Source organism: Trichomycterus rosablanca, chromosome 10 (assembly GCF_030014385.1).
Source record: "Trichomycterus rosablanca isolate fTriRos1 chromosome 10, fTriRos1.hap1, whole genome shotgun sequence".
NCBI lineage: Eukaryota > Metazoa > Chordata > Actinopteri > Siluriformes > Trichomycteridae > Trichomycterus > Trichomycterus rosablanca.
This window is the reverse complement of record NC_085997.1, coordinates 7,121,460-7,138,582: the sequence shown is the minus strand read 5'-3', so window position 1 is coordinate 7,138,582 and position 17,123 is coordinate 7,121,460. Positions and strand designations below refer to the sequence as shown.

Below are 17,123 nucleotides of genomic sequence, written 5' to 3'. Positions count from 1 at the left end.
CCCGCGTCAGCGCAGTCCGAGGAAATCGGTGGCTCTGTCACTAGTCGCACCATGCTGTCACCAGGCAGAAGCTCACCTATAGGAAACAAGAGAATGATCCAGACCCGCGTCGGCGCAGTCCGAGGAAACCGGTGGCTCTGTCACTAGTCGCACCATGCTGTCACCAGGCAGAAGCTCACCTATAGGAAACAAGAGAATGATCCGGACCCGCGTCAGCGCAGTCCGAGGAAACCAGTGGCTCTGTCACTAGTCGCACCATGCTGTCACCAGGCAGAAGCTCACCTATAGGAAACAAGAGAATGATCCGGACCCGCGTCAGCGCAGTCCGAGGAAACCGGTGGCTCTGTCACTAGTCGCACCATGCTGTCACCAGGCAAAAGCTCACCTATAGGAAACAAGAGAATAATCCAGACCCGCGTCAGCGCAGTCCGAGGAAATCGGTGGCTCTGTCACTAGTCGCACCATGCTGTCACCAGGCAGAAGCTCACCTATAGGAAACAAGAAACACACCAAACTCGCCGTTGCGATGTTCGGGGAAACGGATGGCTTGATCGTCAGCAACAGCTGGAATGAAACCAATCCGTTTAACGCAAAGAACACACCGAACTCGCCGTCGCGTCGTTCGGAGCGATGGCTGTATTCCCAAAGACCGCTTAAGCGCCCGGGGAAAAACAGCCAACCCGGATCGCTTGCATAACGGGTTCGCAGGCTGAATTCCCAAAGACCGCTTAAGCGGCAGGGGAGAACAGCTAACCCGTATAGTGCAAGGAACACACCCGGAGCGCTTGCATAACGGGCTCGTGGGCTGAATTCCCAAAGACCGCATAAGCGGCGGGGGAAAACAGCCAACCCGTATAGTGCAAGGAACACGCCGAACTCGCCGTCGCGATGTTCGGGGATACACCGAACTCACCGTCGCGAAGTTCGGGAATCGGGTGGTTTATCACCAAGCCGAAGCTGGAATGAAACCAACCCGTATTGTGCAAAGAACACGCTGAACTCGCCGTCACGAAGTTCGGGGACAGGTGGCCATGTCACCGACCGCGCCTCAGCACGATCGGGAAGCCGCACACCTGTTTAGCACACGGGACACCCCGAAATCGCCGTCGCGAAGTTCGGGGAACCCGTGTGCTAAATCACCAGCCAATCCTTGCTGTGGCTGGGAGTAAAACAAAAACGTCGACTTAAACTAAAAGAAACCAAACCAAACGAAACAGGGACAAAGGCGTGACAACCTGTGGCTGCATGGTGCCTGCTTAAATAAGCAGGTGCAGCTGCAGGTCGTCAGCCTTAATTAGGAGACCTCTAATTTAAGGCCTTTGTTCCAGAGGATCTGTAATTCCTGCAACGCCGGGGACCAAGGTAGGTTAGTCCCAACGCCGCAGGAAACCTTACACCTGGACTTAGTTCCTAAGGATCTCTGAAAACCAGTTGTGCTCCAGGATCATCTCGAGGCTGGGTCACTTATTCGGATCCTTGGCCAGGCAGCGTCTGATCAGATGACGGCAGGCTGTGTGTGCAGTGATCAGGTCGTTACAACATTGTAATAGAAACTATTTAACATCACTTAAAAAAAAAAAACGAAAAGAGACATGCTTCTTATGTTTCTGCATTTTCTTACCCATAGACACACCAGCTTTGAAGATCAGGTGTCCAGCAGCGATCTCCCTCTCATTCCAGAATGGCAGCTCTCCACACACTAGAACAAACAAAAGGACGCCCAGGCTCCACACCGTTGCAGCGCAACCATGATACTTACCTTCCTCGATCCATTCAGGTGGGGCGTATAGTATGGTGCCTGAATAAAAGTGAGAGAAACGGTTCACACACACGGCTTTCCTATGCGATCGCTGTCATCTGTGTTTCATAGCTACTGACCTCCGAGGTACAATTACCTGCAAAACGTCTGTAGGGTGTCGACTTGAGCAAGTCCCCACAGCCAAAGTCTATGAGCTTGACCTCTAACGTGTCGAAACTGACCAGAAGGTTCTGCTCCTTGATATCCCGATGGAGAACGCCACGATCACGGCAATGACGGGCGGCGAGAACCACCTGCCACATGATGACCTGAGCCAGATGTTCGGGAAGTGAGCCGTTCCTGCGGTATTCGAAGAGGTCCATGCAGCAGGCGGGTCGCTCCAGGATCAAGACGTAGCACTCGGGCATGTCGAACCATTCCAGGAGCTCCAGGACACGTTCGCAGCGAGGTGGCTCGGACACCATCAGCATCAACGCCACCTCTACAGGGAGACCGTTCTTCTCACCAGGCTAATATTTGAGCAGACATGGTTAGCATGGGGTTGGAATCTATAGTAAATAGGCAGAGTGGCGGTTACATTCGATGCTATTTTGCATTTTAATGCATCATGTCATTTATAAGATAAGGTTTTTTTTATATGGCTGTTGCATCTTTGCAATATTTCACAAGTGAAACAAATGTTACTTACAATGGTGATGAATCTGTCACAGCCACTCTTCAGCACAATCTTAATAGCAACCTTATAAAACATGCAAAACAAAACGATTCAAATCAGGAACGAATATTACGGGAACGTACTTTTGGCCAACAGTAACCAAAAGGGCCATTCGCTTTTTAACTACAAGTTTGATGACATGCGTAGTCATTGTGGATCTTAAGATCAAAGCAGCTTTGTAATGATCGACAATTCTCGTGTAACTCTGAGCAGAGCCGAGTAAATATCTCACCTGTTTTCCATCGGCCTTACGAAGTCCTGCAAACACAGAACCGTAGCCTCCTTTGCCCAGAAGCTTTCCGACTCCGTACAGGCTATCGAAGCACTCTGTAAAACAGGACGTGTTGTTATTCTGATAGAAACTCCTCAGTAAAAGTAAAAAACTCAATAAAAAACTCAAGAGCAGCATGATTTAAGCTCTAGATAATATTTGTTCTATGAAAGATGTAAGGCTGGACAGACCTTTGGAAGGAGCGCTGCCTCGCTGTCACCAGGCAGAAGCTCACCTATAGGAAACAAGAAAAACACCAAACTCGCCGTTGCGATGTTCGGGGAAACGGATGGCTTGATCGTCAGCAACAGCTGGAATGAAACCAATCCGTTTAACGCAAAGAACACACCGAACTCGCCGTTGCGTCGTTCGGAGCGATGGCTGTATTCCCAAAGACCGCTTAAGCGGCGGGGGAAAAACAGCCAACCCGGAGCGCTTGCATAACGGGTTCGCAGGCTGAATTCCCAAAGACCGCTTAAGCGGCGGGGGAGAACAGCTAACCCGTATAGTGCAAGGAACACACCCGGAGCGCTTGCATAACGGGCTCATGGGCTGAATTCCCAAAGACCGCATAAGCGGCGGGGGAAAACAGCCAACCCGTATAGTGCAAGGAACACGCTGAACTCGCCGTCGCGATGTTCGGGGATACACCGAACTCACCGTCGCGAAGTTCGGAAATCGGGTGGTTTATCACCAAGCCGAAGCTGGAATGAAACCAATCCGTATTGTGCAAGGAACACGGCGAACTCGCCGTCACGAAGTTCGGGGACAGGTGGCCATGTCACCGACCGCGCCTCAGCACGATCGGTGGCTCTGTCACTAGTCGCACCATGCTGTCACCAGGCAGAAGCTCACCTATAGGAAACAAGAAACACACCAAACTCGCCGTTGCGATGTTCGGGGAAACGGATGGCTTGATCGTCAGCAACAGCTGGAATGAAACCAATCCGTTTAACGCAAAGAACACACCGAACTCGCCGTCGCGTCGTTCGGAGCGATGGCTGTATTCCCAAAGACCGCTTAAGCGCCGGGGGAAAAACAGCCAACCCGGAGCGCTTGCATAACGGGTTCGCAGGCTGAATTCCCAAAGACCGCTTAAGCGGCAGGGGAGAACAGCTAACCCGTATAGTGCAAGGAACACACCCGGAGCGCTTGCATAACGGGCTCGTGGGCTGAATTCCCAAAGACCGCATAAGCGGCGGGGGAAAACAGCCAACCCGTATAGTGCAAGGAACACGCCGAACTCGCCGTCGCGATGTTCGGGGATACACCGAACTCACCGTCGCGAAGTTCGGGAATCGGGTGGTTTATCACCAAGCCGAAGCTGGAATGAAACCAACCCGTATTGTGCAAAGAACACGCTGAACTCGCCGTCACGAAGTTCGGGGACAGGTGGCCATGTCACCGACCGCGCCTCAGCACGATCGGGAAGCCGCACACCTGTTTAGCACACGGGACACCCCGAAATCGCCGTCGCGAAGTTCGGGGAACCCGTGTGCTAAATCACCAGCCAATCCTTGCTGTGGCTGGGAGTAAAACAAAAACGTCGACTTAAACTAAAAGAAACCAAACCAAACGAAACAGGGACAAAGGCGTGACAACCTGTGGCTGCATGGTGCCTGCTTAAATAAGCAGGTGCAGCTGCAGGTCGTCAGCCTTAATTAGGAGACCTCTAATTTAAGGCCTTTGTTCCAGAGGATCTGTAATTCCTGCAACGCCGGGGACCAAGGTAGGTTAGTCCCAACGCCGCAGGAAACCTTACACCTGGACTTAGTTCCTAAGGATCTCTGAAAACCAGTTGTGCTCCAGGATCATCTCGAGGCTGGGTCGCTTATTCGGATCCTTGGCCAGGCAGCGTCTGATCAGATGACGGCAGGCTGTGTGTGCAGTGATCAGGTCGTTACAACATTGTAATAGAAACTATTTAACATCACTTAAAAAAAAAAAACGAAAAGAGACATGCTTCTTATGTTTCTGCATTTTCTTACCCATAGACACACCAGCTTTGAAGATCAGGTGTCCAGCAGCGATCTCCCTCTCATTCCAGAATGGCAGCTCTCCACACACTAGAACAAACAAAAGGACGCCCAGGCTCCACACCGTTGCAGCGCAACCATGATACTTACCTTCCTCGATCCATTCAGGTGGGGCGTATAGTATGGTGCCTGAATAAAAGTGAGAGAAACGGTTCACACACACGGCTTTCCTATGCGATCGCTGTCATCTGTGTTTCATAGCTACTGACCTCCGAGGTACAATTACCTGCAAAACGTCTGTAGGGTGTCGACTTGAGCAAGTCCCCACAGCCAAAGTCTATGAGCTTGACCTCTAACGTGTCGAAACTGACCAGAAGGTTCTGCTCCTTGATATCCCGATGGAGAACGCCACGATCACGGCAATGACGGGCGGCGAGAACCACCTGCCACATGATGACCTGAGCCAGATGTTCGGGAAGTGAGCCGTTCCTGCGGTATTCGAAGAGGTCCATGCAGCAGGCGGGTCGCTCCAGGATCAAGACGTAGCACTCGGGCATGTCGAACCATTCCAGGAGCTCCAGGACACGTTCGCAGCGAGGTGGCTCGGACACCATCAGCATCAACGCCACCTCTACAGGGAGACCGTTCTTCTCACCAGGCTAATATTTGAGCAGACATGGTTAGCATGGGGTTGGAATCTATAGTAAATAGGCAGAGTGGCGGTTACATTCGATGCTATTTTGCATTTTAATGCATCATGTCATTTATAAGATAAGGTTTTTTTTATATGGCTGTTGCATCTTTGCAATATTTCACAAGTGAAACAAATGTTACTTACAATGGTGATGAATCTGTCACAGCCACTCTTCAGCACAATCTTAATAGCAACCTTATAAAACATGCAAAACAAAACGATTCAAATCAGGAACGAATATTACGGGAACGTACTTTTGGCCAACAGTAACCAAAAGGGCCATTCGCTTTTTAACTACAAGTTTGATGACATGCGTAGTCATTGTGGATCTTAAGATCAAAGCAGCTTTGTAATGATCGACAATTCTCGTGTAACTCTGAGCAGAGCCGAGTAAATATCTCACCTGTTTTCCATCGGCCTTACGAAGTCCTGCAAACACAGAACCGCAGCCTCCTTTGCCCAGAAGCTTTCCGACTCCGTACAGGCTATCGAAGCACTCTGTAAAACAGGACGTGTTGTTAATCTGATAGAAACTCCTCAGTAAAAGTAAAAAACTCAATAAAAAAAACTCACGAGCAGCATGATTTAAGCTCTAGAAAATATTTGTTCTATGAAAGGTGTGAGGCTGGACAGACCTTTGGAAGGAGCGCTGCCTCTCTGGACCGAGTGCTTTCCTGTAGTCGTGCTCTTCTCACCAGCTGTTGTTCACACAAATGTAATTTAATCGCTGTCAGTAAATGATCTCTAACACATCAGAAGTACAACAAGTGTACAGAGCTTTACAGAGTCATACGTTACAAATGTTTTATCATTAAATCTTACCAGTTCACAATATCATTGAATGGTTCAGTAAAGCTCTGGCTGACCTGTGTGGATGAAGTTGCTGGAGGAAGTGCTGGTGCTCAGTTCCACCGGGCTCTCTTCGATGTGTGAGGTCCTTCCAACTGTACCGTAAATGCTCTCGACTTAAAAGACGTGTTTTGTGTTAGTATCAGCATTTTACATCAACTGGATTCTTTTCTAAATCACTGCACTCATTCACTCAAAACCTTTCACCTAGTAAATTTAGCTCTGAATAAAAAAATGGTTTTCTAGTCGACTTGCTGTAGTGTGTACTTACCACTGCTCGCTAGAGAAGCATCAGAGAGGGAATCCAACACAGCAGCTGATTCCAGCACAATTTCACCAAGACTCAGCTCAGCTGTACAGAGGCAAGGTCAGAAGTGGATGGTCAAGGGTACGAGGTTTGGAATGGAGCAGTTATCAATCAGAAAGAGTAGGAGAGTGGAAATGGAATGTGTCTGCATCCATTCAAATGTTGATTTTGGCCATTTTAAACTGGTTTGCTTTATACTTGATGGAATCGAGTGTTCTTGTTAGACTGGAGTTTCAAACCCACCTGAGGTTCCAGAAGCGGATCGTGGACGTAGTGAGTCTCTCTCTGTGTGTTGGGATCCTCGTGATTCAGAGGAGCTACTGGATCCTTCCTGTTTTGGGCTCAAATCCACCACCTCATTTGATTGGGAAGTGATGGAGTCGTCTGTTCTGTCACCACCGGTGTTAGCAACCATGTTCTGAATGGTTCTGATCCAAGCCTCTCTATTCTCCTCTGAATCGGCCTGCAATACCCAGATCCTACACACACACACACAAACACACAAACACACACACACACACCCTGAACATGGCACGAATCTATAGCACAACAAAGTGCTTATTCCACTCCGGTTTTCATGTCATTTCTATTATAAAGAGAGTAAAATGTTCCTTTTTATATTCCTCATCTTTCTTTAGCAGATCAGTTGCACAGCCACGCCCTTCAGAGTGTCATAAATAAAGAAATCAAATTAATTTTCATGCCTGATGGTACACTGGACTTACTTTGTAGGTGAAACCACCTGGAAGCAGCAACGGCGTCCAATGCTCTTGTAGTGTTTGGCCGTGCACAGGTGTAAATCAGCTATGACCACCATGATATTCTGCTGGGGGCACAAAAGGTTTCTCAAACATTTCTTTACCTCTAATATTTCAGTTTTAAATCAAAGCACAAGCAAAGCAACTCAAACTTTAGCAAACGAGTCTTTAAAAGTGATTGTTCAGGAACAGTTTCTCCTTTTTATGTTGATTTTGATGTAAGCCACTATTGCTACTGATTTTACTTTAGACAAAGGACACGTGACTAACCCCGGATTTCTTCTTGTACACCGTTGCAGCGCAACCATGATACTTACCTTCCTCGATCCATTCAGGTGGGGCGTATAGTATGGTGCCTGAATAAAAGTGAGAGAAACGGTTCACACACACGGCTTTCCTATGCGATCGCTGTCATCTGTGTTTCATAGCTACTGACCTCCGAGGTACAATTACCTGCAAAACGTCTGTAGGGTGTCGACTTGAGCAAGTCCCCACAGCCAAAGTCTATGAGCTTGACCTCTAACGTGTCGAAACTGACCAGAAGGTTCTGCTCCTTGATATCCCGATGGAGAACGCCACGATCACGGCAATGACGGGCGGCGAGAACCACCTGCCACATGATGACCTGAGCCAGATGTTCGGGAAGTGAGCCGTTCCTGCGGTATTCGAAGAGGTCCATGCAGCAGAGTGTCATAAATAAAGAAATCAAATTAATTTTCATGCCTGATGGTACACTGGACTTACTTTGTAGGTGAAACCACCTGGAAGCAGCAACGGCGTCCAATGCTCTTGTAGTGTTTGGCCGTGCACAGGTGTAAATCAGCTATGACCACCATGATATTCTGCTGGGGGCACAAAAGGTTTCTCAAACATTTCTTTACCTCTAATATTTCAGTTTTAAATCAAAGCACAAGCAAAGCAACTCAAACTTTAGCAAACGAGTCTTTAAAAGTGATTGTTCAGGAACAGTTTCTCCTTTTTATGTTGATTTTGATGTAAGCCACTATTGCTACTGATTTTACTTTAGACAAAGGACACGTGACTAACCCCGGATTTCTTCTTGTACATAAGGTGGTTGTTTTGAATCAGGAACCAGCGCCTGAAGGAAAGAAACAGAAACAAAAGGAATCATAGAAATAAAACAACTGCATAGTACTGAAATTCTGCAGGGTTTCACTTGTAACTAATACAATGACATAAATGAGCTTCATATTAAATCATCGTGTTGAATCGTTGTGTATTCTGATTTGACAATATTTAGGAAACGATTGCTATGATGATTAGAGCTGTTTAATTAGCCATTAATTTCTACCTAAATGATTGCTCATCATGTGTTCTAGCTCTCTACAAACCTGTTCCATGTTTTAAAGACATTACTGGCCCTCTTGAACAAGTATCCCTCCATAACTGTCTGGTTCTCTGCGTCCACACTGCCCTCCGGTTCGGTCTCGCCACCACAGACGTCCTGAAAAGACGTCTGAGAACGAACTCGACCGAACGGCCAGCACAGACATAGACTACGCAAAAAGCGTCGCATTAGAGAAGGACGGTCAGTAGCACGTCTCTCCTGTTCAGCAGCCATCATGAGAAATGATGTACAAACACTGAAGGTTCAACTAAACTGAGCTCTCATAGAACACTCAGTGTCATCACAATGATGTCACAAAGGCAGAAGGTCTCAGTGCTGCAGCGCTGCAGGTGATGGTGTACATTTAAATTTCACCATTTGTTTATTTTTAATTATTTTACTCAAATGAATTTTAACAAACCCATGCTGACCCCTGTCCACCGTAAAAGCGCCAACAATGGGCACGTGAGCATCAGAACTGGACCAAGGAGCAATGGAAGAAGCTGGCCTGGCACCAGGATGCAGGAGGCAAGCCGGCGGAGGCAGTGTGATGTTTTGGGCAATGTTCTGCTGGGAAACTTTGGGTCCTGCCCATGTGGACCCCCCCCCCCCCCACACACACACACACTTAATTTATTAAAAATGTCCCTCTTTGATTTTACAGTGTTTATTATTTCTTTTTTTTGTGCTGTTAGTGATAATTACTGTAACCTTACACAACATGTGTATCAAATACATTTACATGAATCATTTTTAGTAAAAAAATAAATAATGAATGGTTAGAAACAGCTGCTGAAGAAACACTTTTTAACTTTTTTAAATGCCCCAATCAGTGTTATGAAAGCGGTAGAGAGGAGATGGCTCCGTCTGGCCACACTTTAACTCTCTTTGTTTCCACACGTTTGCTGAGTGGCACACACATCTGGAACAATGAAAGGTGATCAGACGGTCTACACCTAATCATCAGATACTCTAGATTGGCAGATCAATGACTTTCAGTTACAGCTGAGTCTTTAAAACTTGATTCATTTACATGAATGCACAGACCTCCTCCTCGATTCCTACCGGAGTTTACTGCCACTCTGTCTGAATCATGATGTTACACTCCGCCATCCACCCACGTGTTATGGTCCACAGTCGCAGCTCATCCATTTTGTTTGCCAGAGGTTGTACTAAAAAGTAATTAGGGGAGACGAGACTAGACACAAGTATTGGTCACTACATGGTACTAAGTAAGTAAGTGGTAGGTGAGGAAGATGACATCTTCTGATATGCAGGTAGCAGCGTAGGGTTTGTTATAGCAGCAGAGCTATAACAGGAGTAAGATGCAAAAATGCACAAACTTGTGCAAATTCATTATTGTGCGAAGATGCAAGTAATACACTCACAGTAGTACAATACAGTAGTTGTATGTAATTAAGTTGTCAGAGTCCAGCGAACAAACTGTGTTGATCGTGTGTGTGTGTGTGTGTGTGGTCGTGTTGTGCATGTGCAAGTGCGTGTGTGAGCAAGTGCCTGTGCATGTGTACAAGTGTGTGTATCCTGTGTGCATGTGGGTGTGAGTGAGTGTATGTGCATGTGAGTGCGTGTGTGTGTGTATATACTGTATATATATATATATATATATATATATATATATATATATACAGGGGTTGGACAAAATAACTGAAACACCTGGTTTTAGACCACAATAATTTATTAGTATGGTGTAGGGCCTCCTTTTGCGGCCAATACAGCGTCAATTCGTCTTGGAAATGACATATACAAGTCCTGCACAGTGGTCAGAGGGATTTTAAGCCATTCTTCTTGCAGGATAGTGGCCAGGTCACTACGTGATGCTGGTGGAGGAAAACGTTTCCTGACTCGCTTCTCCAAAACACCCCAAAGTGGCTCAATAATATTTAGATCTGGTGACTGTGCAGGCCATGGGAGATGTTCAACTTCACTTTCATGTTCATCAAACCAATCTTTCACCAGTCTTGCTGTGTGTATTGGTGCATTGTCATCCTGATACACGGCACCGCCATTGGATGCACATGGTCCTCCAGAATGGTTTGGTAGTCCTTGGCAGTGACGCGCCCATCTAGCACAAGTATTGGGCCAAGGGAATGCCATGATATGGCAGCCCAAACCATCACTGATCCACCCCCATGCTTCACTCTGGGCATGCAACAGTCTGGGTGGTACGCTTCTTTGGGGCTTCTCCACACCGTAACTCTGCCGGATGTGGGGAAAACAGTAAAGGTGGACTCAACAGAGAACAATACATGTTTCACATTGTCCACAGCCCAAGATTTGCGCTCCTTGCACCATTGAAACCGACGTTTGGCATTGGCACGAGTGACCAACTCCACTGCTCACATCCAACTGCTGTCTTTGAAAGATAGGCGCAGGAGTGCTGTCAGCATTGCTGCAGAGATTGAAAAGGTGGGGGGTCAGCCTGTCAGTGCTCAGACCATACGCCGCACACTACATCAAATTGGTCTGCATGGCTGTCACCCCAGAAGGAAGCCTCTTCTGAAGTCTCTACACAAGAAAGCCCGCAAACAGTTTGCTGAAGACATGTCAACAAAGGACATGGATTACTGGAACCATGTCCTATGGTCTGATGAGACCAAGATTAATTTGTTTGGTTCAGATGGTCTCAAGCATGTGTGGCGGCAATCAGGTGAGGAGTACAAAGATAAGTGTGTCATGCCTACAGTCAAGCATGGTGGTGGGAATGCCATGGTCTGGGGCTGCATGAGTGCAGCAGGTGTTGGGGAGTTACATTTCATTGAACGACAAATGAACTCCAATATGTACTGTGAAATACTGAAGCAGAGCATAATCCCCTCCCTCCGGAAACTGGGTCGCAGGGCAGTGTTCCAGCATGATAATGACCCCAAACACACCTCTAAGACGACCACTGCTTTATTGAAGAGGCTGAGGGTAAAGGTGATGGACTGGCCAAGCATGTCTCCAGACCTAAACTGTTATGATTTTCCTACGGGTGGACTCAATCGCGGAGCGTCGGCCCGGGAGAGGCGGAACCGACGCAATCTAAACTCGCCGTGAACCTAAATTAAGTAGAGTGGCTGGAAAAGAGGGCGGGGCCAGCCCAAGCCAACAGAAATAACGAACTGAAGGTTCACGTGTGAAAATAAAACCCCAATAACTAAATAAACAGTTCTGGAGTTTAGTATACGCTTGGTGCGCTAATAAATAATATATTCACGCGCTGCACTTATGCGTGCTGTGCAGCGAGTGAGTTTCGAACCGGGAACCTCGGGCACTATGACACAGTGACTTAAACCGGAGAGCCACAGCGCCACTGGTGTCGACGCCGACGGTTTGGGATATAAAGGGCAAACAAAAGAATCGCCTTCTTGCGAATTCAAACAAAAGATGAGTTCGGAAAATTAGGGAAACTTAGATTATTCTCTTTCAATTAATTAATCATTCTTTTCTGAATTATTAACATTCAAAAAAAAATAAAAGAGCAGGTTCACGCCCGGGAGCTGAGAAGTTAGTGGCGTGCTTTTGAACTTTAATCTCAGTACTCCCGAGAATGGGCGTGACCACCTCAAAAGTTACAGAGCACCGAGCGTGTCCGCTCGTGCCGGAAAAAAAAGGGTAACAACTTCGATCCCCGTAGGGAACGAGTAGAGAGCCAGGAAATGGCGAGAAACTCCCCGCTTCACTTGAAGGACGGGGAGAAGAAAGGTTTTAAGGCTCTACCTCTAGCAACGAGGCGGAGTGACAGAGAAAGAGTACTGCGGATCCTCTGGTCGAGGAGGAGGCGCATTTAAATGGAAAGAAAGGAAAAGCGTTTCTCCTAGTAAAATCAGGAGAACGCAAAGAAGTCACACACTGACTAAATCTTTCCCTATAATGCTTTTATTACCTCGGCCCCTGGGCCTACCGCAAACTCTCTATGAGACCTTGCGTTACCTGTGTCCCTGACAACTAATGTGCAAGAGAGCACGAGAGAGGGTGTGACGAGGAAGCCTGGCTGAGCGCTATCTTAAATACACGCTCAGCCAGGTGTTCCTCGTGAACGCTGATTGCCCGAGGGTGTTTTGGGAGTTGTAGTTCTCCTCCCTCGGGGCATGTTACGGGCTGTATGCCCTCTGGTGGCAACTGACGGAGTTTTGCGAAGTTGGCTCCCTCTGGTGGGCGCAAAGGGAGTCGATCGGCCTCCAGCCGCGCGGGCACCAGAAGCCGCAGGTTGAGCCACGGTCTGGCTCCCTCCAGTGGCCGCGGGGTGTGCAGGCCGACTCCTAACAGTACCCTCCCGTCTTGGAACGGCTCCCGACGTTCCCATGCCAGCTGCCCTGTTTTCTCGGAATTCCCGGATTAGTGCTGGGTCTAAAATGTGGCGCGCCGGGACCCAGGTCCTTTGCTCAGGGCCATAACCCTCCCAGTCGACCAGGTACTGAGTGGAGCCCTGGACCCGTCGTGAGTCAAGTAGACGACGGACAGTGTAGGCCGGCGCTCCATCTATGACTCTGGGAGGCGGTGGAGGTTGCTGCTGTGGGAGAGTCCGGCATAAGTAGGGCTTTAATCGTGATACGTGGAACGTAGGGTGAATCTTCATCGCTGGGGGTAGTTCCAAGCGATATGTGACAGGATTCACCCTTCTGATGACTTTAAAGGGTCCCACGTATCGAGGCGCTAATTTACCTGACTCGCCTCTGAGTGGTAGGTCACGGGTGGACAACAACACGCGTTGTCCTGGCCGAAAACAGGGGGCTGCTTGACGTCTCCTGTTCGCTGTGCGCTGCATGGTTGCGGAACTGGCCTCCAGTGCGGCTTTAGCCTTACGCCATGCCTGTCTGCACTGGAGAACAAAGTGCTGAGCCGCTGGGGACCCTACCTCTCTTTCCTGGGTTGGGAAGAGTGGGGGGGGGGGAACCAAACTGGCACTCGAAGGGTGACATGCCAATAGCCGAGTGCCTGAGGGTATTGTGAGCATATTCGGCCCAGGGGAGTTTGTCGGGCCATGAGCTCGGGCAGCCGGAGGTCAGGCATCTAAGGGAGCGTGTAAGATCCTGAATGACTCTCTCAGACTGTCCATTCGACTCTGGGTGGTACCCAGACGACAGGCTAACCGAGGTCCCCATGAGGCTGCAGAAGGCCCGCCAGAACCTGCTCACGAATTGGGGTCCACGATCAGACACAATATCGGTGGGTATGCCATGGGGTCTAATGACGTGCTGAAGGAGGATCTGGGCTGTTCGCTTAGCAGAGGGGAGCCCAGAAAGGGGTATGAATTTACACGCTTTAGAAAATCGATCCACCACCACCAGTATTGCTTTCAGACCCTTAGCGGAGGGCAGACCCGTGACGAAGTCCATCGCAATATGGGACCAGGGTCTAGAGGGGACCGGTAGGGGCAAGAGAAGCCCCTGGGGTCGAGCCCTAGGTCCCTTGTTTTTGGCGCAGACATCACAGGCTGCTATAAAGGAACGAACCTCCTCTTGTATGGCCGGCCACCAGAAACGGCGTCTCAAAAAATCTAGGGTGCGTGAGACTCCTGGATGGCCGGTGAGGTTGGAGGCGTGTCCCCAGAGAAGAACCTGGCGGCGCATGCTGGACGGGACAAATAGCTTGCCCTCGGGACCCCCACCCGGATCTGGTTCCCTGCGCTGGGCAGCAATGACCTTTCTCTCAATGTCCCAGGTGAGAGGAGCTACAATCTGGGCGGCCGGAAGGATGGGCTTGGCCTCTGAGTTAGGTTCAGGGGAATCCCACTGGCGGGAGAGGGCGTCCGGTTTGGCGTTTTTTGAACCTGGGCGATAGGAGAGGGTAAACTGAAACCTCCCAAAAAACAGGGACCAGCGAGCCTGCCTTGAGTTTAGCCTTTTGGCTTGCTGAATATACGCCAGGTTTTTATGATCCGTCCAGACCAGAAACGGATGAGGGGCGCCCTCAAGCCAGTGGCGCCACTCTTCTAATGCCAATTTTACTGCAAGGAGTTCCCTGTCTCCAATAGGGTAATTGCGTTCGGCTGGGGTAAGCCGATGGGAATAGTAGGCGCAGGGATGTAATTTCTGATCCTCCCCCGAGCGTTCAGAGAGGATCGCGCCTACCCCCACATCTGATGCATCCACCTCCACTATGAATGGGAGCTCCGGGTCAGGGAGCCTGAGCACAGGAGGAGAGATCAAGAGCTCCTTGAGGGTGTCAAATGCCTTCTGGGCCGAATGGGACCACTGGAAAGAGCCTTTTGACCGTTTGGTGAGCTCAATGAGAGGAGCTGCAACTGAGCTAAAATTCCGAACAAAACGACGGAAAAAATTAGCGAAACCCAGAAAACGCTGAACTGAGCGCAATGAAGTGGGAACTGGCCAATCTTTAACCGCTTGGTTTTTGGCTGGGTCCATCCTAAGCTCACCATGCGAAACTATAAAGCCCAAGAAGGAGACTGAGGAAGCGTGAAACGTTGATTTCTCCAACTTCACAAACAAATGGTTTTGGAGGAGAAGTTGGAGGATCCTTCTTACGTGGACAATGTGGTCTTTGAGCGAGGAGCTATAAATGAGGATGTCGTCCAGATAAACAAATGCATAGCGGTCCAACGCCTCCCGAAGTACCTCGTTTATGAACCGTTGGAAGACCGCCGGAGCATTGGTTAAGCCAAAGGGCATGACCCTGTACTCGTAATGCCCAGTGGGGGTAATAAAGGCGGTCTTCCACTCATCCCCCTGTCGTATGCGTATAAGATTATAGGCACTGCGAAGGTCCAGTTTCGTGAAAATCTGAGCCTTCTGCAGTGCCTCGAACGCGGTATGCATAAGGGGGAGAGGATAACGGTCCTTAACCGTGATTACATTGAGACCTCTATAATCTATGCAGGGACGCAGGGTTCCATCTTTTTTGCCCACAAAGAAGAACCCCGCGCCCGCTGGTGAGTTAGAATGCCGGATGAAGCCCAGTGCCAGAGCTTCTTTGATATACTCTTCCATGGCCTTCCTTTCCGGGGCAGCGAGAGCAAATAGGTGACCTCTGGGAGGTGACGTACCTGGAAGCAAGTCAATAGCGCAATCAAAGGTCCGGTGAGGCGGCAATTGTTGGGCTTTGGCTTTACTGAACACCTCTGCTAGGTCGTGATAAACAGAGGGGACAGTAGTGAGGTCCGGAGAAGGGGCCAACAGCTTACCCGGCAGATCACCAGGCGGCACTGACCGTATTAGGCATGACTCCTGACATCTGGGGCTCCATGAGTAGACCGTGCCCAACTTCCAGTCAATGACTGGGTTATGGAGTCTGAGCCATGGGTAACCCAAAATAACCTGCATTTTGGGAGAGCGAGTAATAAAAAAGGACAATGTTTCCGAGTGGTTTCCTAACCGCATGGTGATGGGAGGGGTCTTAAATCGAACGGAGCCCCCCCCAAGGGGATGACCGTCAATCGCTACTATGGGAAGAGGGGCGGCCAATGGTTGTGGAGTAAGCCCAAGGTGGCTAACAAGTTGAAGATCCATGAAGTTATTGGCGGCTCCAGAATCTATCCAAACTGCCATATTATTAGACGTCCCCTTATTCCAAACGAAAGTAGCCGTTAATGCAAGACCTAAGTCGGGGGCAGTGAGCCGGCCTCGACCCGAGCCCCCACTTAGGGGCGGGCCGGCGCGTTTCCCGACCTTGACCGTCCGCGTTGGCGCTCCGAAACTTCGGGGCGTGCGCGAGAGGTGCCTATTTGCATGGGTTCCTCCCCGACTGGGGATGGAACCAAGGAGGTGGGAAGTTGGGACCATGATCCCCGTGTGGTGGTGTGCCGAGCCGTTCACGGGCTCGTTGTTTTAGACGGAGGTCGAGACGACTGACCACCTCGTATAATTGCCCTAAAGAGGAAGGAAGGTCTCGGGTGGCCAACTCATCTTTGAGCTTTTCGCTGAGACCTTTAAGAAAGATGGCTCTAAGGGCAGCCTGGTCCCAACCACACTCGGCGGCTAGGGTCTTGAACTCAATTATATAATCGATGGCTGGGCGCGACCCCTGGCTCAACTCCAACAGCCGGGGTCCTGCCTCCTTGCCTCCCCGTGGGGCATAAAAGGTGTCCATGAGTGCTTTCGAAAACTCCTCAGCTGAGCTACACTCTGGTGCTTTCTGTTCCCATAGGGCCGTGGCCCAGAGCAAGGCACGGTCCGACAAGAGTGAAATCATATATGCCACTTTTGACCGTTCAGTAGGAAAACGGGAAGCCTGTAGCTCAAAAACTAAGGAGCACTGTAGGATGAAACCCCTGCATCGTTGAACCTCCCCTGAATAACGTTCTGGAGGGGCTATCGGGGGCTCGGTGGTATGGGTATGAGGCGAAGGACTGGCCGGAGGTTGAGACACCGTAAGCGAGCTAAAGCGTTCGGCCAGTTCGTTAAGCATACTTTCGTGTCTATGAATGACTGACTCCTGCAGCTTGACGGCCTGCTGCAGGGTTGTGTGACCCGCTGAGTCCATTGTT

The 17,123-nt window shown here is 49.4% G+C and overlaps 1 protein-coding gene and 1 pseudogene across 1 annotated transcript; both read right to left on the bottom strand.

Moving 5' to 3' along the window:
- Window positions 1–1,403: 1,403 nt before the first annotated feature.
- LOC134321614 (serine/threonine-protein kinase pim-1-like) lies at window positions 1,404–4,359 on the bottom strand (annotated as a pseudogene).
- Window positions 4,360–4,946: 587 nt separating this feature from the next.
- Window positions 4,947–8,008, bottom strand: LOC134321613 (serine/threonine-protein kinase pim-1-like). Its single transcript, XM_063003419.1, has 6 exons — window positions 7,783–8,008; window positions 7,647–7,685; window positions 6,051–6,113; window positions 5,819–5,913; window positions 5,560–5,610; window positions 4,947–5,380 (listed from the first exon to the last, which is right to left on the bottom strand). The coding sequence occupies exons 1-6, from the start codon at window positions 8,006–8,008 to the stop codon at window positions 4,952–4,954; spliced, it is 903 nt and encodes a 300-aa protein (XP_062859489.1). The 3' UTR covers window positions 4,947–4,951.
- Window positions 8,009–17,123: the final 9,115 nt, after the last annotated feature.